Genomic DNA, 25512 nt, shown 5'->3' on the forward strand with positions numbered 1-25512 from the left:
CAAAGAACCAGATGAAGGCTCACACACTGAGTGCCCCTCACAGCAAAAGTCAGGGAGGCTGTGGGTGCATTAAAACCGTTTACCAACCCACTCTAACCTCCTCTCACCCTCCAGACAGTTCACATCATCTTAAAATCCTTGCAGGCCACCTCTGCTGACCTTCTGAGGGGCAAGCCAAGTTGAATACTCATTAAAGCTCAATTATAAATATCTGTATGTATGGAATACTGCTGCTGAGGAACGCCGAGTTAAAACAGCCTGCTCAAACAATAAGCTTGAAGCCTCAGATACCTCAGATAGATGTATTAACTTACTCGGCAGTTTTGCGGAAGTTTTATTTGATATAGAATTCCCCGATACTGTAGAGGTACAGATAATGTTAAGTGGGGTTTTTTTTTTTTAATATGAAGAGCTTCAGAGAAATAAAAGCTTTACCCATATTTGGCTATCATTAAATATTTGGTTAATGGAGAAGTTCTATAAAGGTATTAGCACACATGCATCAAATGCTGCATTAAAAGTAGGAGAAAGTTTGTAATGTATTATATATAAATGTTTGCTTTGGGGGAAAGCAAGGAGTGCTCTGATGAGATTTCACATCTAAAAGTCAAACAGAGAGCTTTGAAAAAAATGACAAATCAGACTAACAGAATAAAAATGTTTCCTTATTTCCTCTCCCTGGGCTAGACAAAGAATCACTGTTTCTCCTCCTCTCTCTAGTCCACTCCCAAACAATGGTGAAAGGCCTGTTATCCAAGCAGGCAAGGGCAAGGTAATGCATTTGGGTAAAAATAACACAAACGATCTTGAAAGGAAGATAGAGCCTGAGGAGTGAGGGTAGACATTTCCTTGTCATTAAAAGCCTCACAGGGGAGCTGTACAGAACATATGTTCAGGGTGCATGGTAATGTTTGGATATACTCATAGTGGCAACAATTAAAAACCACAGTAGGGGGGGTACTGGGTTCCTGGCCAGTGGTGCTCTGTCGTGGTCCCTAGGGGAGCAGCGACAGTCTCCCAGATACAGTGGTGGGGACCGGGAGGGAGTGAGGGTTCAACAGTGAGCCCCTGATACTAATGACTACGCTTGTGAGCTGATAAACCCAAAATAATAACAAGGCCTAGAGCAACTTTGTGCCTGGGAATTTCCTTCTGTCAGCCTTCATGTTACTCAAATGTGGCCAGTCTCGAAGCCAAACTCAGCATGTAAATGCAATGCCTTCCCCCCAGCGTGGGACATGACACCCGGGGATGAGCCTCCCTGGCAACGAGGGACCACTATCAACTACCAACTGATGATGCAACTGGAAAATGACCTTATACGGAAGGTTCAATGCGGATCAGCAGAATATCCATGTCTACATAAAATACCATGACTTTAAAATGCTGTTTGACCTAAAGTAAGGGGGAAATGGAAAGGAGAAATGAGTTTATATGGCTACGAGTTTCTAAAAAAGAGTCTGGAGGCTGGCAGAAGGTTTGCCCTCATGCACAACTGAGCAGAGTCAGAGAGACAGATAAAGCAGATACAACCCCCAGATATTGGTTCCTCTGAGGGCTAAAGAGACCCATGGGAGTTATGGTCATGGCCGATGGGGTTAACTACCAGGGCAGATGGCCCCTCTTTGGAAATGGTGTTTATGTGTGATGAATCTGGACTCAGATGGGATCTCCCTTCATAAGACTTTCATGCTAATGTGCTGGAGGTGCAGTTAATGTTGGGGTTTAAGATATATTTAGGGGATTTGAATCTCTGGACTGACAATGTGATAGCCAGGTCCTGAGCCTCAACAGACTCCAGCACCTACAATCTGATTTATTGGACTTACCACACTCAGCTAAGATGGAGGTGAAGAAGGACAACCACCACACCATGGAGCCTAGAGTGATTACAACTGAAAATGGGAGGATTGCATCCAGCATCCAGGTGGAATCTGAGCCTCCTCTTGACATAAAGGTGCAATGGACACAACCAATCCAGTGTCCACATAGAAGAGGTGGCATTGGATTGGGAAAAATGGACATAATGGACAAAGGGTATGGGGAAAGGCAGGAAGAGATGAGAGGTGGAGGCATCTTCGGGACATGGAGCTGCCCTGGATGGTGCTTCAGAGGTAATCACCGGACATTGTAAATCCTCACAGGGCCTACATGATGGAATAGAGGAGAGTATGGGCCATGATGTGAACCAATGTATATGAGGTGCAGAGGTGCCCAAAGATGTGCTTACCAAATCCAATGGATGTGTCATGATGATGGGAACGAGTGTTGTTGGGGGGGGGGAGAGGGGGGGTGGGGGGGTGGGGTTGAATGGGACCTCACATATATATTTTTAATGTAATATTATTACAAAGTCAATAAAAAATAAAAAAATTAAAAAAAAAAAAAAAGCCTCACAGAGAATTGCTTTCGACACTCAACAAAATGCAAAGTGAAAAGCCACAACTTCACCTGTGCACAAAATCAAAATACACAAAACACCAGGAATGCTTCGTGAGTTCTTGCAAGTCCCAAAGGAGACACAACGTAACTGGCGACACCTAAAAAGGGGCCTGAAAAGATCAGGAAGACAAAGAAGCCACCTCAGGAGAGCTTGAAATTGGGGAAGACAAAGGCTAAGTGTGCACATGACCAGTTTAAAGACATCCAAGTGTGAGCTGGGTGACGAGAGACTTACTTCTCAAATCCAGCAATATTAAAAAGGACATCCTTTAATAAAGAGAACAAGGAGAAAACCAGTGCTCATTACCTCCAGGAGTAGTAAAGACTGACAAACATCTGAAAAGGACAGACGCACCCTGCCCCTCCACGCACGTTCCCTTGAGGGAATAACACACGGTGACACTGAGCTGCCTGGACGGCCGGCGTGACCCACATGGAAACCCTCTCATCCTCTTCATTTCCTCTTTGGGGAAAGGATTTTCTTTAAATTCCCATGTACCTGGCTTGACTCTGGAACTGGATGAGGTGGCTCACCCCTGAAGAGGGGGGCTGGCTACTAAAGGTACCAGAGGAGGCCTTACGGTCACTTTAGAGAATCATTAGCGCTGTGAAAATCTGTGGTAAAAATCCTCTTTTGGATTGTGAACACAGGAAGAATACCTTATAAACAACACCCTATTTCACTTCTTTACCTCATTTGATCTCTACCACAATCCTCTGCAGTAATTACTATTAGACGTGTTTTATTTTTTTAAAACTGATGGGAAAATAAAATCTCTAATGTTAAGGGACTTGCCTGGGTTGTGGGGTCAGTCAGCTGGAGCGAGCAGCAGAGCCTGAGTCACTGAACTCTCAGGGTCAGGGTTCAAACTCCACCAAGGGCGGTGCCTGGGAACACAGCTGGGTGTTCCAGGCACAGAGGCGTCTTAGGGACGAAGCGGGGTGGAGAGAGCATACACTGGCAGGTACTGCACTCGGGGTCCTGCAGATCCTCTGCTACAACCACTACCCACCATCTCAAACCAGAGAGGTGACTTCCCACACTGATTTTCAAAGACAGAAACTGAGGAAATGGTTGTGGTAGCAATGGAGTACTTTTTTAGCATTCTGTCCTAAACCGTCTGGTCTGGAAATTCAAAAGTGGACCAAAAGGAGGATTTCCCCCCCAACTTTTATACCTTCCTGATTAAGGGAGAGACAACAGATACAGTGAATTCTTTTAAAACATACTTTATGGGCCCATTTTGGCCATTCCAGTTCTATTTTTAAAAATTATTTATGTGGGAAAACGGACTTTGGCCCAGTGGTTAGGGCGTCCGTCTACCATATGGGAGGTCCGCGGTTCAAACCCCAGGCCTCCTTGACCCATGTGGAGCTGGCCCATGTGCAGTGCTGATGCGCGCAAGGAGTGCCGTGCCACGCAAGGGTGTCCCCCGCATGGGGGAGCCCCACGCGCAAGGAGTGCGCCCGTGAGGAAAGCCGCCCAGCGTGAAAAGAAAGTGCAGCCTGCCCAGGAATGGCGCCGCCCACACTTCCCGTGCCGCTGACGACAACAGAAGCAGACAAAAAAGCAGACAAAGAAACAAGACGCAGCAAATAGACACCAAGAACAGACAACCAGGGGAGGGGGGGAAATTAAATAAATAAATAAATCTTTAAAAAAAAAAAAAAAAAAATTATTTATGTAGAACTTCAACCATACAGAAGAAAAAATATATATATATTTAAAAGTACTAGGTACTTACATATTGAAGGATTATATCCAGTTGGTTTGGCAGTATATTCGAAACAGGCCTTAACCTTGAGGCTGTACAAAATCAAAGACGTATTCCTTAAAAGATGTATTATTGCAATAAGAAAAAAACATGCTTCCCAGGGCTCAAATTCCCCCACGGCCCACTGATGAGAAAAATGTTATATATTCACTTGACAGATTGCTCTTCCCTTTGCCCAGCTCTCTTTTATCTTCCTTGTGCCTCTTCAAGAGGAGAGGTGTGAAACTGAGAACTACACATAGCGGAAACTCTCACCATATTCCACTAGGTGCCCCACAGGACGTTTTCTGGCGGAGATCAATTCTGCTAGGTGTTACTGTGATGGTTTTCTGAATATTAATCACAGGCCGAGATCTGAGGACAAAGGAATTTTTAAAAAGTCAAAGAAAAAGCTCAGATTTATGTAAGGTGAAATCCATACTGGATGACATCCTTCACTACCTAAAACATCTCAAAAACCACAGGAAATAATGTTCACACATGTGGTTATTTTCCCTTTTGCTGAAGAAAATAATTGTGAATAGATATAACTAACAATCTGATTATAAAACATTTATTTAAAAATTTAAAAATCTATAAAGTTTAAAAATTATTAAATTCTTTATCATTTTAATACTATGTGTTTTGTTCTTATTAGAGAAATTGTAGGCTTATGGAACAATCATTCATAAAATATGGAGTTTCCATATACCACTCTATTATTAATACCTTGCATTTGTGTGGTGTATTTGCTATAATTCGTGAAAGAACATTTTTACAATTGTACTATTAATTGTAGTACAGGATTTACAATAGGATTCACTGTGTTGTACAGTCCTACGCTTTAAAAAAATTTTTATTCTAGTAACATATATACAACCTAAAATTTCCTCTTTTAACCACATATATATAATTCAGTTGTTAATTTCATTAACAATGTTGTACTACCATCACCATCATCCATTGCCAAAACTTTTCCATCATCCCAAATAATACTATGGTATTATTACTGGCTCAGCTGCCCCATGTTAAGTGGACTTTATTTACTAACCATCCTAAAGTATTAGTATGATTTAGAGGGGAAAACATCCAGGACTGAAGTTGGGAAGATTTGAATACCAGGCCCTGTTCTCTCAGGATACAGGCTTAAAAGCTCAAACAAGTCCCCTAACAAACTGAGCCTCAGTTTCCTCATTTGCAAAATAAAGGCGTTGGTTCCCCTGTTGTTACTATATTAAATTTTAAGATTTCAAAAATTTACTTTTGACCTATGTATGAGGAAAGAAGGAAAAAGTTTATAGGGTTCATTGTCAACCAACTTTTGAGGGCATTAAAGTGAGGATCAAGTACACACAGAGGCAAATATTTAAGGGACTAAAGTTAGGTCATCTATTGGGAAAAACTTGGTAAGCATATTTTGGTACAGGCAGTCAAGCTTTCTTGATGCTTGAGGGTTATTCTTTCAACGAGAACTAGAACTTCAAAGGTAAACTTTGCTAAAAATACCTGACTACCATTCACTCTTCTAAATTTTAAAAATGTTGAATTATTTTAAGGGTAATTCCAACATGAACAGAGAGAAGCACATATATAAAAGCAGTGTTTGAGAACCACAGTTTTCTGGCGGAGATCACAGAGCCTGGGTGCTTTAAGCTAGGAGAGCCCAGAGTGCCCCATGAACCCCCAGTGGAACAGCTGAGAAGGTCAAGACTGGTAAAGACAATTGAGAACACAAACTAAGGGTGATAGTCGACATTTACCTGAACGCTCTCTTTCCAAATCCCTATACACATTCATATATTTGGTTAGTACAAGAGCTTATTCATTTTTCCTTTGATCTCACCAGTATCTCAGACATACGCTTTTCTACTTATTTTCACTTCTCTTACTTTTGTCATCTGTAATATCCTGCAGGTCTTAGTTTTCTTGTGAAATAGCCTTCATAGATTATGCCATTTGACCAGAAAAGGATTTTTCTTACATGCATTTCTAGCATGACTGGCATGACAGCAAAGAGCATTCTCTTAAAATGTGCCTTGGGATTGGTTCCTTATGTCAAGGGTTTTGTTTGGGATTATATTTTAGATACTGTGGCTAGGTCTAGACCTGGCACCCTTCTGGAAGTCCATACTGCAATGATGGTACCAAGAACACACTTGGCATACAGCCATTATACATGTTGTCAACACCTTTAAAATTATACAGTGCAAAGTGTAAACCATAATGTAAACTACAGACTGTGGTTAGTAACAATGCTTCAATATGTGTTCATCAATTATAACAAATATAATACACTAATGAAAGATACTGTTAATGGGGAAAAGTGTGGGAGGAGGAGGGGTGAGGTATATGGGAATCCCCTTTATTATTTTTTAAAATATTTATTTATCCCCACCCCCATCCCCAGCCCGACTCTTGCCGCCTTTGCTCACTGTCTCTCTCTCTGTCCATTCGCTGTGAGGTCTTCTGTATCTACTTGTCGTCTTCTCAACCGATCCTGGGACCTATGATGTGGGAGAGAGGCACTCAACCGCTTGAGCCACCTCAGTTCCCTGGTTTGTTATGTCTCTCATTGTCTTTCCTCTGTCTCTTTTTTGTTGCGTCATCTTGTTGCATCAGCTCACAGTGTGGGTCAGCTCTCTGCTCAGGCCAGCGCTCCACAGCCTGGGCCAGCTTGCCTTCATAAGGATGCCCCAGAAACTGAACCCAGGACCCCCCATATGGTAGATGGGAGCCCAATTGCTTGAGTCACATCTGCTTCCCTAATGTAATGTTTATGTAATCTAAACTTTCTTTAAAAATAAAATAATTTAAAAACTTTTAAAAATGAGTAAAAAGCCAAATCGTTTTTTTAAAAAAGCCAACCAAATACTTCATTCATTCTATCAATCAAAGAAATGCAAATTAAAATCAAAAGATAAGATTATATATCACATTGGCTAAAACAAACTAGATTAACCATGCTCAATGCTTGTGAGGGTATGAGAAAATAGACTCTTTCGTAGACTGTGCATGAGTAGAAATAGTCACAACTTTCCTAAACATGCCAACATTTATCCTAGGAATTTACATTTCTAGGGATTTTTCTTAAAGGAAAATGTCTCTATACAATATATCATAGCACACTGTCTATAATCACTAAAGATCAGAGACAATTTAAAATGTCCATCAAGGGAAATGTATGTGGCTCAACAAATTGGGCTCCCATCTACCATATAGGCGGCCCAGGGTTTGATGCTCAGGGCCTCCCGCTGAGGGCAAGCTGACCCACGAGGTATGCTGGCCCACACAGGAGTATCCCCCTGAATGGGAATGCCACCCAGCACGGGAAAACTGCTCCATGCAGGAGTGCTGGGAGACGCTAAGAGCTGGTGCAGCAAGTTGACTTAATGAGACACAGAGGAGAAAAAATATGAAGGCATGGCAGAACAGGGAGCTGAGGTGGCACAAGAGAATAATCGCCTATCTCCCTCTCTAGAAGGTCCCAGGATCAGTTTCTGGAGCCGCTTAATGAGAATACAAGCAGACGAGAAGAACACACAGCAAATGGACACAGACAAAGAGCAGACCACTGGGGGGGGGGGGAGCGGGGGCTAGAAATAATAAAGAAAATCTTAACAAAAAATAAAATAAAATGTCCATTAAGTGAAGATTGATTAAATGCATATAGTGGGATAACATTAAGATGTTAAAAAGAATAGAGTGGTATATTTCCACTGACAGGGAGAGATACACAGAAGAGATATATATATTTAAAACCAGATTAGAAAATAGCAGTTCTACTATAGCTTTTTTATGATATCAAAAATGTATAGAGGGATTCCAAATGGTTAAAAATTGTTCTGTGGAAGATGGGAATACTGGCAGCTTGCCTTTTTAACAATTCAGCATTATGAACTTTTTAAAGAAAATAATAATTTAAAATATAAATAAAATACAAAAATAAAGTAGAAAAATAAAAATTGAAAGAAAAATTTTTTATAGACTGTCTTTTATCACTGTAAGATATATGTTATCTTGTGGGTACAGTGACAATTTCTTCCATATGTTCCCCCAGTGTCTTATTTTTTTCATTTTATCATCAAAGAAGCTTTAGGTTACAGAAATGTCATATAGAAAATACAGGGTATTTCCATATACCCAACACCTTCCCCTCCTTCCACTCGCCCCTATTAATAACATTTTACATGTAGATGGTACATTTGTTACAAATGATGTACAGATATTGAAGCATTGCTACTACCCATGGTCAACGGTGTACATTATGGTTTTTATTTTACACCATACACTTTATAGGTTTTGACAAAATTTAAAATGGCTCGTATCTGTCATTGCAAGATCATGCAGAAAAATTCTAATGCTCTAAAAATGCACTGTGTTCCATCTATTCTCAAGGATGTGCTACTTTTAAAGACAAAAATAATTTTAATGGTTACTTCCAGCAGTGATGAAATCCCTGGGAAAAGGGGACTCAAACACAGCTGAAGGAAATGCAAACTGTTGCAGCCTTTCTGGGGGCCATTTTGGTGAACCTGAATCAAAATTGCCCTTCAAATCAGCACTTTCACTTTTGGGAATTTATTGTAAGGAAATCATCAAGGACATACACAAAAGTAACAATGTTTACCACAGCTTTGTAAATCACGACAAACAAAACACACTGGAAAGCAATATAAATGTCCAATAAACTGTGGCAGTTGGTTAAATAAACCGTGACACCGCCATGTGAAGCTGGAGAGCCTTTAACTTCATTTTAGTAAACTACTCAAGACATGGGGAAAAGCCCACTATGCAATGCTAATTGACAGAAGCAGATTACAAACCAATATGTACCTTTCCATATCAATTTTGTTAAATATACATGTACATTCACAGAAAATAAAAGACTAAAAAGATATCAATCAAAATTTCAGAGTTTAATAAAGGCTGGTGGGTAGAGGATTTTAATTTTCTTTATGTTCTTTGTGCTGTCAAATTTTTACATGTAAACATGTTTTGTTTTTATCATAAAAATAAAGGTCTTTAAAAGATATTTCTGAAGGAGGAATTTTCACTAATTCTCTCAGTTATTTCAAAATTAGCACAGTTAGGCAAAATAGGGTTTTATTAAGTTGTTACACTACCGTCAAAAGAAGATTCCTCAAAATTCATACACGTCTTTGTCTTTGAAGTATAGGTATTACATTTCAGTTATTTCAATCTGTCAAAATTTTAGTGTAACGTGATCGTTAACATGCTAACTGCGAGTCAGAGATAACACACCTGAAAACAGTAACTGAATCCGAGAGGGAACCAACAGCAACGTCAGGGTAGGAATTTCTATCAAGGTCCATATTTCCAGCAATTGAGTATCCAAAATAAGGTAAGGTGCCCTCAAGAACCTGAAAAGAATAGGACATTAGAATGGATATTGGGCCACCAAAATGAACTTATCTATCCTTTGAAAAAGACACACAAGTTTTCTTTTGACATTTGCCTTCACTTCTAGGTTATAATAAGTTCTAAATAAATAAGCAGATACACATGATCCAAAACATCATAGATTTTATTTTATACAAGTCATGTGACTTAACATAGAATCTCAAAAGACAAAAGAATTTTTGATGAGCTTGTTTACTATATTATGATAAGTCAAAGAGGGTGTTTCAAACCAAACCTCTCTATCTGCCCTCCAAGTGTCTTATTTTTCTCAAAAGCAAAATTTAAATTCTGGTGCCTGAATTCTCCATATAATTACAATCATCTACTTAATTTTCCCAGTTTCAACTCTTAGTATGCTACCTACCTTTCCATCTCTTTATGCTGTGAGAGTAGAACAGTTTTTTGCTTTAGATTACTTTGATTTCTAACATATGTAAGAAATTTTATAACTAAAATAAGCAGATAATTGCATTTGTGTCTATTTCCAAGGTATCTTCTAATAAAACATTTAAAAAAACAAAATTCATACTATTGTGGATTTGTAAATAAAATATGATTAGTGTGAAAAGTCACATACCTAAATATCCTATTATAAGGCAAAAAGCTGAGACCCTTACTGTAAAAATCCAAGCTATTTAATTACCTGTGTTGGTTTGGTATTTATTCCATTTGCTGATCCGTGATAGATAAAAACTTTCCCCAAATCATCATAGGGGGCTCCAACTGCAATATCTGCAGACAAAGTCACATTTTGACAAACATTACATTTTTAAAACATCCCAACACAATGTTATTTAAGGTGCTATAAAGACTCATTATTTTACAGAATCAAATTATCTATAAGTCATTACCAGATTTCACATTATTATCTACCTGGGTAACCATCTTGATTAATATCACCAATATTTTTTACTGCAATACCAAACATAGAATCTTTGGTTCCATTAAGACGAATCGGCTTGACATTTTTCCATCTGCCTTGCTGGTTAATGTAGACATACACTGCACCTCCAACTTCTCCATCTCTATCAAAATACTGTGGGGCTCCAATAACTATATCTTGCCACCTAAAGACATAATTAGGGGAATACATGTGGGTCATCAGCTAAAAGATCAGAAAGTTTAGGGACAATAGCATTAGCCCAGGTATGAGGGACACAAAGAGACACGATAGAAACAGCTTCAAATCTAGGACTTACATCTCATCAATTAAAGCCTGAAACTAACAAGGTAACCTGTAATAAATGCCCAAAGAAAAATATTTAGGGTAAGACCCCAGAGCCATTTCTCCAAGTTAGATTCCAAGTGCAGCAGGACTCCCAGTAAAGACTCATCACCCCACCCCACACAACCTGTCACCAGTAGCCACAGACGTGTGTGTGTTGACCTTGTCGAAAATCCATACTTTCAACAGGACATTCTGGGTGTTAAAACACCCTTTAAAAAGCACAGAACAGAACCATATATGAATCACTATTTTGGATTAATTTTTTTAAAATTTTAATTCTTATGGACCCATAATCCTAAGGCATGAGTAAAAATAGAAAAGTGGCAATGTAACCCGACTCTTGGTGAGGGTAAAGAATATCATGAAGATGTGGTAGTACAGTAAAAATCTGGCAGCAAAAATATCCTTTGAATTAACTAACCTGAAAAAGGGCTTTTCTCAAGACCTACAGAAGCCAGTGCAAGAAGCAATGAATGCCAGGATGCTCTTACCCATCTTTATTGAGGTCCACCACTGCCACATCGTAGCCAAACGAAGAGGCCAGACCTTCCCCGTCAAATATGTGCTCAGGAAGAAGATGTGCAGACTTCATGTCCCTTTTTAGCAAAACCACAGCTCCACTGTGATTGGCTCTCGGAGCCCCAGATACAAAGGTGATGTCATCTTTAGAAATAATACCTTTCCCTGAATCCAAAGAAAATCCTAGGAAAACAAAATACAGTCTCTCACATCAATCCTATTTTCCGACATTGCTAACTCCCCTTGCTTCCTACCTCTCTCCAGGGCCCTCTCACCAGCTATCATAGTTATACTAAAAAAGTTATATAGCTAAGAGATGTGACACAAGTACAAAGTAGTGGGGCCACTTTCTACTGCTTTCTAGGGATAAAAAGAATTTTTAAAGAAATGCATCTATGTTATTTTGCATTTGCACTACTTGAATCATGAAGCATTCACACATCTTAAGATTCAGTTCAAACCCCATTTTAACACTAGAACTGTAGTAAACTTAGATCAAGCTAGATACAAAAGTATCCTGGGAAAGTTATATACACAGAGAACACAATCCGACTTGCAGTATAATTGAGTTTATGTTACAGGGTTCTGTTATATATAATGATTAGCATTTGATACATGAATAACTTCCACATTTATCCATAACTTTGGTAATCAGGAAGATCAAATGCTAGCATTGTTAATATAACATAGATAGCCAGTCATTATTTTGGACTAACTTAATTCTCAGAGACAAACATGCAAACAAAACCATGGTTGATGATATATAATATTTGAGAACTTGGTATAAACAATAGAGGTGAGTAAGTTGTCACTGATGTCAATTACATCATTGTTCAGAGGGGGAAACCATCAATACACCTAATTATAAAGCTTCAGGTAGGACGGTAGATTACAAATATTAAGATCTGCTGGAGATTAAATATAAATGTCTACATCAAAACCATTCAAATTGAGCTTATCTTCCCATACAAAAGCGAAGCAGTTGCAGAATACCATAAGCTCACCCTTTTTACTGGGCTTTCTTAATGAAAAGTTTCACCACTACTGTTGCAGTCCTCAAATTGTGAAGTGTTTGAAAAACATAATGAGTCACAAGTTTAGAGCCGAGTGACACCATCCAAGCTAGCTCGGAAAGCCATCTGCCTGCACAGCCTTGACTGAGGCATGCATTTGTGTATGCTTCGCTTGAAATGAAATAGAAAATAAAAAGATTTATGCTCTGGATGGATCGAAAAAAAATGCTTTAAATGACCATGACACCAGGCAATTTATTTGTCATCTCTGAGGTCACAAACCTAAGTAGCTATTCGTCATCACATCAGGGGATGCGCCAGGCCGCTCCCTGGGAGGCTGTGTTTTATAAACAAACTGATCAGGATCTGTATAGGAAACGCTGGTCAAAAACAGCAGGCCTGGACACATGCATGGGATGGAAGAGATTGAAGGAAAAATAATCACACTTGGTAAGAGGCAGGCCAGCTGCTGCAGTTGTCGGCGGGCGAGGCGGCCACCGCTGCACCAGCAAGGTGCGCTCTCTGACAGCTTCTGAAACCTCAAGCACGTCGCTTTAGTCCTAAGACCCACCGATTTATTGAAATGACAGATTCTTGATCATCAGGGACAGCCAACCTGTGCTCAGGGGAACCTGTTTAGTATCTTTCTCAGGCAGCCACTTTTGAGGTAACCCATTCTAAAGTGGCAAATGTATTTGATCAAAATGTCTCATGTTTTAACAGCAACAATGCTTCTAAGATCCACGGGCAGCTCTCTTAAACACCAAAGAGCTGGTTTCTTGACCAGACCAATTAAAATGAAATACATCTCATCATAAATAATCTCTACATAAGGTATCTGAAGAGAGAGTTTGTCTGCTAAAATACATTCAAATAAAATATTGGCTTGTTGATAATATTTACCTTGAAAAGAATTTTTATCTTGAAAAACCATTTTTAATAACTGAGACAGCAAAACTGCTTACTCAAGAGCTCGTGTCCAGAGAGACCCCTGACCTGCCATTCACGCCCCCAGCTGCACCCCCCTGCTCCTGTCGTTTTCATGAGTCTTTCTTTCCTTGGCTGGGGGATGATTAAATGTGTGACCTTGGACTAAAATTAATCTTTCTTGAGTCACCGTTTTTCTCATCAGTAAGAGGGATAAATAATACTTATTTTAGAGTCTTATTGTGGAGATTGAGATAAGGTACGTAAAAGCACTGAGTGTAGTACTTGACTTATAGCAAAGAGTAGGTACTAAAGAAATGGTAAATACTATTTTTGTCTTCCTTCTTTTACACCCTCACACTAAGTTTTTCTTTTGGGGAGGAGGGATGTGAAACGTTTTGCATGTGGTTATTTTGTTTTTATTTTTGACAACACTGTTGATACATATGTCTACAATCAGAAATGCTCAGAGTGTGGTTACAAATGCATTTTTAGAATTTTTTATATCATACCTGCTTTTCCTTTTCTACCTTCTGGCGTTATAGTAATATCTCTGCGCATATGAATACTTTTCTCCTCATCTTTTTTTAAAAATAGGTTACTAGTTAGGTTTAGGAGATTTTTACCTTTTTTTTCCCCAAGAAATGCACAGTAATTATTCTTTATGTCAACTCATACCAAGAATTAAAGCCTTTAAAAGCCTTTGTGTAATTACCATAATGCACATGAATAATTTAGGACACCCATTAGTAATGCAAACAAGCCTTAGAAGTTGAGGAATTGGCACTTAGACACAATCTGGGTGTCCTCAAAGCTGCTTTAGCAGTCATGCCCAGCCTTGGCCAGAAAGCCCCCAGGCCACCTGCCAAGGGCCCTGTGACATGGGGGCCCCAATGCAGAGGCAGGGCCAACACTTGGGAAGGGCAATCACAGAGGAAGGACCAAGAGGTGTTGACCTGCCACTGCAGTTACTGTATGAATGTAGCTCTTAAGGGGACTTCTAGAAGGAGGCAGCGAAGGGAAGGCAGCTCTTCACTGAGAATGTCCATGCATGTTTTTTCATGACTGCATGAGTGACCTGTTTCAGGTTACAGGGGCCCTGTTAGCTCAGGAGTCAGACGTCCAAGCAGGAGGAGGTAGGATTTTAGGAGACAACACATTTCTTCTCTCCTTGAGGAAACAAAGGTTAGAAGGAAGGATCCCAAGCATCAGTCAGGTTACTTTGGTATCACCAAGGTTTAAGGCAAATTCCTGCAGAGGCTCCGCCTGGCCCGTTCTCAGCCTGAGAAGCCCAGGGTCCTGCGGACGCTGGAGGGGCACCACGAGGCCTCTGAGAAGGCAGCCGAGCCATCTACCTCGCTCCTACCTAAGTAACTGTTAGCAGGAACAGGAACAAGACTTTCGTCATGGTCAGTCTCTCCACCAACTTCATAAGGCCCGTCTTCAAAGATGTTCATGTCAAAAAAGGTGTTATTCTTTTGTTCTACGCGAACAATCCCTACAGAAATGAAATGGTAAAAACAACAACAAAAATGAAGATAAAACAAAATAAAAGAAATGGCTCTAAATAAACATTCCCTATGATACCAACGAGGAAGGAAAGTGTGAAGGAAGAAAAGGCAGAGGAAAAGGATGCGTTTTAAGGTTGTGAAAATCAAAACCATGCTCATGTAAAATTTTACACCAAAGAAATCTGTTCTAGTTAAAAAAAAAATGCCCCATGAGTTTTCATGAACTCTCTCTACAATGACACAAAAAATAGATAAAAAATGGAATATGTTTACTTAGTTAACAAAATCCACAATTTTTAAAATTGAAATGAACTTATATATGATATTTATGTTCTCCATAATCCAGAAACAATTTAGCTTATTTATGTAGACATTTTAATATTTTCTTTAAATCACTGGAGCTAAGATTTGATCTTTTAAAAATTCTCATATTTAACTGATTAAAAAGATAATATTTATGATAGTAAGCCCAAATCACCACAGAACATTTTTTAAAATGGCAATATTTCATGGTTAGAGTTTACAAGCAGGTAAGAAATGTTTCCCATAAACTGAAACATATATAGTTGGTGGGTGTTTTTGCTTGTTTTTTGTTTTTACTATATATGGCATCTGTTATTGCTAAAATAAAATTTGTTCTAAATTCAGCATGGTATTTCAATTAGGTCAAAATCAAATTAGGTCAAATATTTTTATGTCAAAGATTCTGTGAGGGGCTCAGGTAGGAGGGCATAGTAAGGAAAGGAAAGGAAATTACTCCCATGGTTTACCATGGTTAACATAACAAAGAAGGCGTTTCCAAGAATCATTCCTAATAGGAATCAAAATTTGAAAATTCTTGAATGGAAAAGGGAAAGTTTTCTTAAGTTTTTTCCAACTAGTAAAAATGTTAATAACATGATTTTCTCTAGTAAGTTTCTCCAAAAAATTCTTATTTCCAAGTCAAGCATTTCTTCTCATCATGGATTAGAACTAGGTTAGTCATCTTTAGGATACAGTATTTTTCAATACCTGCCTAATTTCTTCACAGAAGCTAAATTTTTATAACAGGAACTGACCAAGATTCATCTGGGCAAAAATCAGTGATCCATACACCTCCTTATCACTCAGTGTGTCCTTTTACTCACATCACAATAATAATTTTAAAATACCAATAAACAACTTTTCTTCAAGGTATCTGAAATAATCATCTCAAAAATCCCTAATTTGCCCTGATGACTTTACAGCTTCATTAGCAAGACATGGCCTTCCAGGATAATGCATAATGAAAGAAATGTCCATAACATAGACTATTATTTATACAAACCCCACTCAATTCTTCTCAGTGTTCAAACTGCTGACAAAATTAGCAAGAAACAGGCAGGTAAAAAACAGCAAAAACCACTAATGTTAAATTATTATATTCCTACAGAAAAATAACTTAACCAGCTGTACCAATGTAAATAACTAGTAGAGAAAAAAAGACCTCTTAGCACTCAAACAAACATACATTTTCAACAATATTTGTTTTTAAAAGAATCATGACTTAGAGAATTTAGCTTACCCTACCCCAATTCTGTAATATACAAATGTCTTACAGTATTTTAACTTAAAATGTAATAAATCAGGATGCATTTTATAGAAATTGGACATTCTTATCTCTATTTCTATAAATCAAAGTGTCATACCTTTCCAGTTATAAGTACCAGGGGCTCCAAACACAATATAATGAAAGTCTTTGGTAAAAGTAGCCGCTACACCCTGCTGGCAAGAACCAAATTTTTCATGGCCTCTCAAACGGCCATCACAAAAACTCCAGTCTCCTCCATCCATATCATCTTCAATCCTGAGATTCTGACTCAGGACGTAACACCTCCCAAAGATGTCTCGGGACTCCTGCTTTGTGTTAACATGTTGCCTTTTTTCATATCGATGGGCACATGTCTGCAAACAGATGGAATACACAGTCCATTCATGACTATAAGCCTCTTTTTTCATTACAAATTAATAATTTTGGCAGTAATAAAAAGGTTCATTCTAAATAGAATGATTAAATGTGTTCTCATTCTGGCGCTGGATCCCAAACCAACAACTCTTACTCAAAGTGCCCACTAAGAAGACTGTTACCTACTATCTAGAAACCAGAACCTCGTCTTGTTTTCACCCAGAGAATAATGTGCTGATCCAAATATGAAATGTCAATCTGTAATCCACAGGGAATTTACCTGTAAATTTAACTGCTACATAGACAAAAGGAAACATCTTATTTCATTTTCTTACCTTAATTAGCTTTTGATGGCTATAGAAATCTTTATATTAGCATGTTTGTGAAAATAAGTAATTAAATTCTGGAGGAGGGAAGCCATGAGCATATTTTCATAGGGATCAAATAAACATGGCTAACTTTCCACCCACACTATTTCCTGGTAATCAGTTCTAATTTACTTTCTAAATTCTAAGATTATTTCCCTGAGTATGTTTACTTTTAATAGCTAAGATGATTACACTCTCCGAACACAAAATGATCTATAATTTTTAAAGGGTATATTCATGGCCACCCTCTGTGTAAAAGGCAGAAAATACTTTACAATGGCCATGCCATTTTCCTATGATGTGCCTCTTATATATGAAAATTAAATATTCACTAAAATTCTCACTTTTCTACAAATTCTATATAAATTTGTCATAGCAAACACATTTTGAAAGACACACAAAAAGAGCATCATTTTCCAACCTGGTGAGCACTTCCCAGGTCATCTAGCACAACCCATTTAACACAGTATCTCTTATTTTGCTACCGCTTCTACCAACTATTTGAAGAAGCTCAGAACACAGAAAAAGAATTTAAAATTATCTGATGTTACTTTCTGTGACTATTCCCATATTTTTAAAATAACTTATCTATAAACGCTTGTGGGACAGAAACCATGCCTACCTTCGTTGTTTTAAGACCATCTACAGTTTCAGGATCTTCAATAAAGGTTTAATAACAAGTCCTTCACGTCTAGAAGTTCTAAAGAAAACAGGCCATATGGCTGTTTCAAAGTATATCAGGAATCACGGGAAAAATAATGCTTTGATTTCTTGTTGACATCAGTTCCCACTTTAATTTTACTTAAAGCAGTAAGTTTGCTAGAATGTACACTTCACATGGGCAGGGGTTCTGTCCGTTTTGTTCATTGCTGTAAGCCTAGTACTGACACATAAAAGGCACTCAGATGTTTGTGGAAGGAACACATTTCCCAACACTTACCACCACTTTGCCCCCCGGACCCTGGCTCTGCACAGTGACTCCCATCCACTGATCTTCCTTGCTTTCCGATAAAGGGTCAGCTATGGAAAGTAACACAGATAACATGCACACAGTGAGAACCTCAAATGCCTATGAACCAAGAGATGAACACAAGTAGAAGAAACCACTTCTAGATCTCCTTGACTCCAAGTCTAACCAGTTAGTAAATTCAATTGCTCAATCCAGAAAAATTGTCGTATATCTCAAGAAAGTGGCTCAGAGATTATCTACAAGGGCCCTTCATAAAATTGTCTACATAAAATGTATAGCTCTTCATGATACTGCCCAACTTTCAGAAGCCCAGACAAACTGGATGATAACACGTATGGCATCTTCTAGCTGCCCAGGGTCCTCACAAAACAATTCTCTGCATGAGACACCTGGGCAAATTTTATACATGTTGATCAGCTGTCATTTCAGAGAGATATGACACTTAAGTCTTTTCCCCAAATATTTTAACAAGAAGCTATATTTTAATACATTCAACATTCTACACTGCGGTGAATTCAGTTTTTAATCAACAGCTTCCTGTAGAACCTCAATCCATCACTAGGTGGCAACGTCGATACATGCTAGTTTAAAAACCAGGGTTAAGAGCACCAAGGCTATGCTTTCTACATCCCAGTGTGATTGAGAACTAAATGTTTTCAGTGCAAACTAGCAGACAGAAAACAGGCAACACTGATGCAATTAAAAAGCAGTCCTCTCTCTAGGAATAAATACTTGTACCCTCCTTCTGAAAAGGGCAAGCAAGTTGGCCAAGTGAACAATGAGGGAGGTCAGAGGAACACACCATCGTTGTCAAATTCAATCCGAGTGCACGGCCCGCGGGAGGTGATGTCACAACTGTACAAGCCTCCTGTCCGGTTGGCTCTCTGCAGCGGGAGGGCTTCTGCTCGAGGAGCTCCCACCAGCAACCTGTTGACAAAACAGAATTTGGTGGATTATTCTTGTTACGGAGTTCACTAATTCTTTAGAAGCTAAGGCACTGAGGGAGTACAACAGTGGAGGTCCCATGACTGGGTCATGCAACACACACAAGTCAGGCAGGAGCAGGAGGGAGATTCAAACAAGGGGAAAAAAAGCTTCGGCTGGCTATATGATCTTGGGGGAGCGAATGTAGCTCAGTGGTTGAGTGCCTGCCTCCTACATTAGGTCCCAGGTTCAATCCCCAGCACCTCCTAAAAAAAAAGGCACACTTTTTATACAACATGAATATGAAACTCAGCATATGGAACTCAGCAGGTGAAACAGCAACCACTTCCAACGCTGGAGGGGGGAAATGGTCCCTCTGAACTCGAAAGGTGACAATATGTCAATTTCTAACACTGGGTCTTCCTTAAGTATTTTTCAAAGCTAACTTTGACTAGATCCTAGATTTTCAGTTTATATACTGATTAACAACCTAACCTTTGCCAAAGATACTACTCAACTCAATTGCTTTATTTTGCATCCTTGGCCAAGGCAGTTCCTACTTGTCATCTCAGACCTGTTCCTCCACCTCTCATCCAGTCAGTCCCCTACAAAAGAATTTGGGGTTCAAGGATTTGTGCAGCATCACTTCTGCACTCAGCATGGTAGTATACCTTCTTCCCTCCCACCCAAGGGTTTTTGTCTTCTCCTGTGAGGGGACCCCTAACCCAAAACCACAAGCCTGAAAATCACATTACTTCACAGCCAAAGGGCTCCTTAGAGATCTGCCACCTTTTCCTTGGGTTCCTTTGGCACATGCTCTTTACTCGCTGTATCTTTATAACCTTCAGGGTTATAAAGGCTGACTAATGGAGCAACCAGCAAAAGAAACAAGGGGAAAGAACAAAGACCTGCAGGAAAGGGTCAAACAAATTCAAAGAGAAACAAGGATGGGGTGAGGGAAAAGGGCCGAGAACACAAACACGGGGAAAAAAAAACACAACAAGCCCCCCCAAAGAGAAAAACAAGCCATTTCTGGCCTTCAAGAACCTCACAAATCTCAGGTGAAAAGGCCAAAAAAAAGGGAAAGAGAAAAGTCAAATCAAAATTCCCCACCACCTCTGTCTCTGTCGAGTTCAATAAAAAAGTTCATATGTGGGGTTTTTTTTTGAACAATAACAATGGCAACAACAATAACAGTATAATGCAGTAGGCACAACAGGTGGAAAGCAGACTTGGAGGGGGCTGGGGGCAGCCCAGCAAGGCCTCACAGAGCAGGGGCAGCTCACATAGGAACACGAGTGCCCGGCACCACCCTCCCTCCAGAGCCCTGGACGTTGGGCACAGTAGGTCTCCGCCACCGAATCATTCCACACTCATGGGAACAAACATGCCCACGCTGAATTGTGAAAAGCAAATAAACAGCGTCTTCGAGCACCAGGGCAGCGGCCTTGGCGCCTGGAACTTCTCGGCGGAGGGCAGAAGTGAAGCCAGCGGTGTCCACCCCACACCTATTCCAGCAGTGCTGTCACCCTGAACCAGGACCTGGGACCTGGCTCAGATGGGGGGTGAACACATCCATTCCCCGGCAGATGCCAGGGCTGGAACTAGAACCCTGCCCTGGGCAGGGGACGGAGAAGCAAGGTGCAGGGGCCAGGTGCAGCGGATCTCAGGAGGTTAGCACTGGGAAGCACTCAAGAGAGCACAGGTTTACACACGAGGAAACAGAGAGGTTGACTGCTCTGTCCCTAAGCTCTCACAGCTACTTGATAGCCAGGACAGAAGCTACCTGCGACAGTGTTCTCTCGACTCCTTGCATTGCTTCCTAGGAAATAAAATCCATAATTTTAAGGCACTTCCAACCTAGTTGAAAGGACATAGCCTACACAAGTGAAACACCAAAACAAGAGCAGCTCCATACACTGCGAGACTTAAGACTAAACACGGAAACTCAAGGGAAGACAGAATGAAAGCATGACTGCAGCCCTGCGGGGTGAAGGTGGGGAAGACATTTCCTGTCAAGGTAACCATGTGCAAAGGCAAGGGGACAATTATAAAAAGCAGCTACAGAGTCTCAATGTTATTACTGCTTGTATTCTCTAGCCACTCCCTCTCCTTGCCCACACTCACCCAGGAATCTGCGACCTAAGGCAGGTACCAGGCTGATTACTTCCCTGCACTTTGCTCACCCATTCACTTATTCACTCAACTAACATTCATCAAGAGCCTCCTAGGATGAATAAAGGAAGTGTTCCCACCTCCAGCTCTGACTCTGGGGGAGCCAGATCCATAAACAGGTCATTCAATTACAGGAGAGAGAGGCAATGGGAGGAAGCGACTGAGTGGTGTGGACCATCCAGAGGGGGGGTGTCAAAACCTCCCGGGAGGAAGGGTGTCACCGAGAGGGGGCAGAGGAGCTGTCGTGGGCCAGAGGCGGGGCACAGCGTGAGCAAGGCTGCGAGGGGAAGAGCCTGAGAAACTGAAGGAGAGGGAATCAGTGATGCAGCCAGCTGGGTTTGGGGGTCGCTTGGTACACAGAGTTCAGCGTTCACAGGCGAAGGCTCCGTCCCAGGCTCACGCCATGGAATTGTGAGCACAGCGCGCCAAGGGAGCCCTGATGCTTCCGCTGACTATTGTGCCACGCAGGGGGTGGGTGCTTCCGGGCTTCCTGTTGTTTAAAAAGCTGGAGATTTGTTCCAGTCTTATGGACAGTCTCTTAGAGCGGGTGCACTTCCTCCAGCCCCCTTTATTCTGGCTGCATTGTGCACGCATAGGTAGAGGCATGCTCTCTCTCTGGTGCCTGCTCTTTCCACTTGCTCCTCTCTGTAGCTACAAGGGGGCCTTTAACATGGCTTGACAGGGAGTAGCCATGTAACTTGAGTTTGCAGGCTGATTACAGGAGCTATGTGAAGTTTCAGGTAGTGTCTGAAATGCTACACTCTTACAGAGGAGGTAATCCCATAACTGGCTACCGCACGTTAAAGCAGGTCACAGGAAGGATGGAAGCAGCAGGAAGGTTTTGGAGAAAAAAAGTGACAACACATCCAAAAAGAGAACTCTACAAAATAAAGGCAATGTACCTATGGAGAATACTATTGTCAAACTGCCTCCCTGGGGGTCGTGCCAAGTCAGCCTCCCCTCAATACCACCCCATTTGAAAGGAGGCAGGAGTGCTCCCTTCCCTTAGCAAGCAAACCGTCGCCTGAGGACTTAGGCCCCAGGATGGCTGGAGGAGGGGGAAAGCAGACACTGAACAGCAGAGGGCGTTCCTGTACTGACTTCACCCCACACTGGCAGGAAAATCTGGAAAACCGTGGTAGTGGGGAAAGAGAAGTCAGTGGAATTGGAGTCATAGAAAAATAAGGCAAGGAAGGAGCTTGGTGAGATAGTACAGCAATTCCAACTAAACACCAGCTGGGAGATACCTTAATCCTTGAAGTAAAGCCACTCTCTTAAGTTCAGGAAACAAGACAAGACTCAATTCTGCTTGGAACCAGAGACCATAGCCCATTAGCTGAGGCTATTTCAGCATGAACAAGTGAAAATAGAGCTGTATCCATTCAATATCAGCAGGAAACAACCCATCTACTTCCTAATATAAGTATTTAGGGCATGGGAGCTGGTCTAAGGCATCCAGCACACAGCCCGCTCCAGAGCTGGCAGCGGGGGCAGCTCTCCAAGGGACGGTCAGCACCTAGGGGGACCCTCAGCCCATGCCAAGATGCAGTTTCTACTCAAGTCCCAGCTCCCTTTCTCCACCCACACCCTTTAAAGCTCCAGGCCGTGGAGATGGCTCAATATGAGTGTCGGGGGCCAGGATACCCACAGCAATTCCCAGGACCAAGGCAGAAGCTGGCAAGGCACTTGGTTTATTCTTTCTTAAGAAGCAGCTTCATTCTCTCTTAAGCAGCAGTAGCCACCACTCTCATTACCTACCCGCCCAGTAAGTATGCAGAAGGCTGACCTACAATAACAACACATTCAAAGTGATAACGGGGACCAAGGGATAGAAGCGATGGCCTTCATAGGGAAGGGGCAGAAACTAAACAGAACAGGGTCTTAGAAGTCTATTCCCCTATCAGATGGTCAGAAGACGAAGAACAAAGGGCAAGAATCTGGGTTCAACCTAAGATTGTTTTAGACACCGAAAGAAACAAGAAAAATTACTTTCTAAATTGCTTTCCTCAGGGCCAGCGGGCAATCATCTCCATGGAATATGAAAGCTGCACTGATATGAAAACTGCCCTGTGAGTACAATATACTGAAACCCACAACTGAAACACAAGACAAAGCTAAAACGTGCAAAACCACAATGTTGACTTCAAAGGTAAGAAGTAACATTTGTAACAGTAAAATACAATGTAAGAGACTAACTCCATAAATATGAGAGTAATGGAGGATATTATTTAAATTCAGGTCTAGGTCAGAATTCTCAGTAAAAAGACATAGGATCCACTATCATGCTATTAATTACATGGTTATTTCAAAATTCTTCAAGTAATCCACACTCCACATTCATGTACTCAAGTTTTCCCCCAAGTAAACCTGGCATGCTTTTGAATAACTATTTTAATCAAAAGTTCTAAACTCTGAAGCACTTCTTAAAACTCTGAAGACAATAGCAACTTTGCTTCATTGTCTTTGGCAATAATTCATTTCCTTTAAGGATAAAAGAATCTGCCTCTAGCAATGTACCTTTGTCCCAGGAAAAGTTAACTATTGCTTCATTAGAACAAGGCCACTATTATTGTTTAAAACACAGCCTCCTTAGTTTGTCCAAATTTAGACTTAAAAACCAAAAGATGGTAGTACTGGGGCAATTGTGCCACCTCTACATTTAACCCATCTTCAAACTACTCAATTTTTAAATTGTTGTTAAAATAATAAATACAAAATGGCAAGAAAAAACTCAAAAGTAAAAAAGACCTGTGGTGGAAAGCAACAGATTCCAAACTCATCCCAAGTTCCATTCTCTAAGTAAAACCTCTTTTTTTTTCATTCTCTATAACTCTAGATTATTCTTATACATTTACTTCTTGATTTATCATCTTTAGACAATAATTATTGATCCAACAATATGAAAAGAACTTAAAGTACTTGCCACTTTCCCTCCTATAATTATTAACTACATTACTTTAGTTTTCTATTTGCTACCCTTTGTTTTTTTATTAGAAAAGTTCACATTTACAGCAAAATCATGCAGAATATAGAGTTCCCATATACTTCCCCATACAATATTTTCCCTTTTTAATGCAAGTGTGGTACCTTTGTGACAACTGATGAAACAATATTATACTAAAACTACAGTTCATACTTTACATTAGGGTTTTCTGTTTGTGTTGCACAGTCCGATGGTGTTTTGGTTTGTTTGCTTGTTTTTTAAGTTTTATTCTGGTAACATATACACAAGCTAAAATTTCCCCATTAAACCACGTTCAAATATTCAATTCAGTGGTTTAATTACACTCACAATGTTGTGCTACCATCACCACTATCCATTACCAAAACTTTTCCATCACCCCAAACAGAAACGCTGTACCAACTAAGCATGAAGTTTTAAATAATACATTTGAACCTCTATTTTCCCATCACCAATTTTTGACAAAACCTCTTGACTCCCCAGTTGGTGAAACGAAGCTATCAGCACTCTGACCATTTTCCTGAACTTTCCCCAGTTGGTAGGAGAAAGCTATCAGTGCTCTGACCCTTTTCTCCTGAACTTTCCTCTTGGTTTTCCCAAGTCTTACCATCTATTACTTAGTTATACTTTCACTCTAGGTATCAGAGCTATTATAGCTTACATTTAGTTTTGCAACCACAATTCAGTCACCTGTGGTTTTACGTAACTAAGCAAATGTTATTTAGTAATCTCAACAGTATACAGATTACCTTCTTTCTACCCAGGACCAGTATGAGACGCCCTTGCTCTCAAACCTATTCCTAGCGTGAAGGTCAAACATAATTGCTTTTCTTACATTCTGTCAATCATTTGGTTTATTTCACATTGTACCATGACTTTTGCTTTTTTTTGGTATTTACTCATCACCTTTCTTTTTTCTTTGTTTGCTCTTATTTTGGCCTCAATCATTTCTAAGTACCCAGTCACACTTAGTATTAAACCAGGATTTCTTCTCTGCCTTCTTCAGAGCCTTTGGACCTCCTTCTACCACCTTGACTATTTGCGTTCCAGCCCTGATGTACAGCATCATCCTAGGACCTCTACTAGCCTGGGTTAGATCTGCTTTAAATTTAAGAGCTCACGTTTTCCTCTTATTTGAATCATTTCTTCAAATAGCATCCTGAGGAGCAGTGCATAACTACACTGAGTCCCGATGTAGGTGAAAATGTCTTTTATTTTGCTCTCACCCTTGATTAATAGTTCAGCTTCAGAATTTCGAAGTGTACAAAGTTTAAATTGATTACAAATCAGAAAAATAAGAACAGATTTCTGTAGAGGTGGACAAGGCAGTCATGACATTTCTCTTAAAAAAGCTTAGAGAATGTGAGGCTTCTC

The 25512-nt window shown here is 40.2% G+C and overlaps 1 protein-coding gene across 2 annotated transcripts in view; it reads right to left on the reverse strand.

The window, feature by feature from the left end:
- The window catches only part of ITGA6 (integrin subunit alpha 6), a 75991-nt gene that overhangs the window by 23459 nt on the left and 27020 nt on the right, over window positions 1-25512 (reverse strand). For both annotated transcript variants that reach the window (XM_004450037.4, XM_004450038.4), the window contains exons 2-11: window positions 18880-19004; window positions 18048-18127; window positions 16483-16738; window positions 14671-14802; window positions 11337-11547; window positions 10491-10684; window positions 10261-10349; window positions 9459-9577; window positions 4473-4571; window positions 4188-4249 (exon numbers count right to left, since the gene is read on the reverse strand). In XM_004450037.4, coding sequence (XP_004450094.1) covers window positions 4188-4249; window positions 4473-4571; window positions 9459-9577; window positions 10261-10349; window positions 10491-10684; window positions 11337-11547; window positions 14671-14802; window positions 16483-16738; window positions 18048-18127; window positions 18880-19004 — 1367 coding nt within the window. The remainder of the gene's footprint in view (window positions 1-4187; window positions 4250-4472; window positions 4572-9458; window positions 9578-10260; window positions 10350-10490; window positions 10685-11336; window positions 11548-14670; window positions 14803-16482; window positions 16739-18047; window positions 18128-18879; window positions 19005-25512) is intronic.

The sequence above is a fragment of the Dasypus novemcinctus genome, chromosome 7 (assembly GCF_030445035.2).
Source record: "Dasypus novemcinctus isolate mDasNov1 chromosome 7, mDasNov1.1.hap2, whole genome shotgun sequence".
Taxonomy (NCBI): domain Eukaryota; kingdom Metazoa; phylum Chordata; class Mammalia; order Cingulata; family Dasypodidae; genus Dasypus; species Dasypus novemcinctus.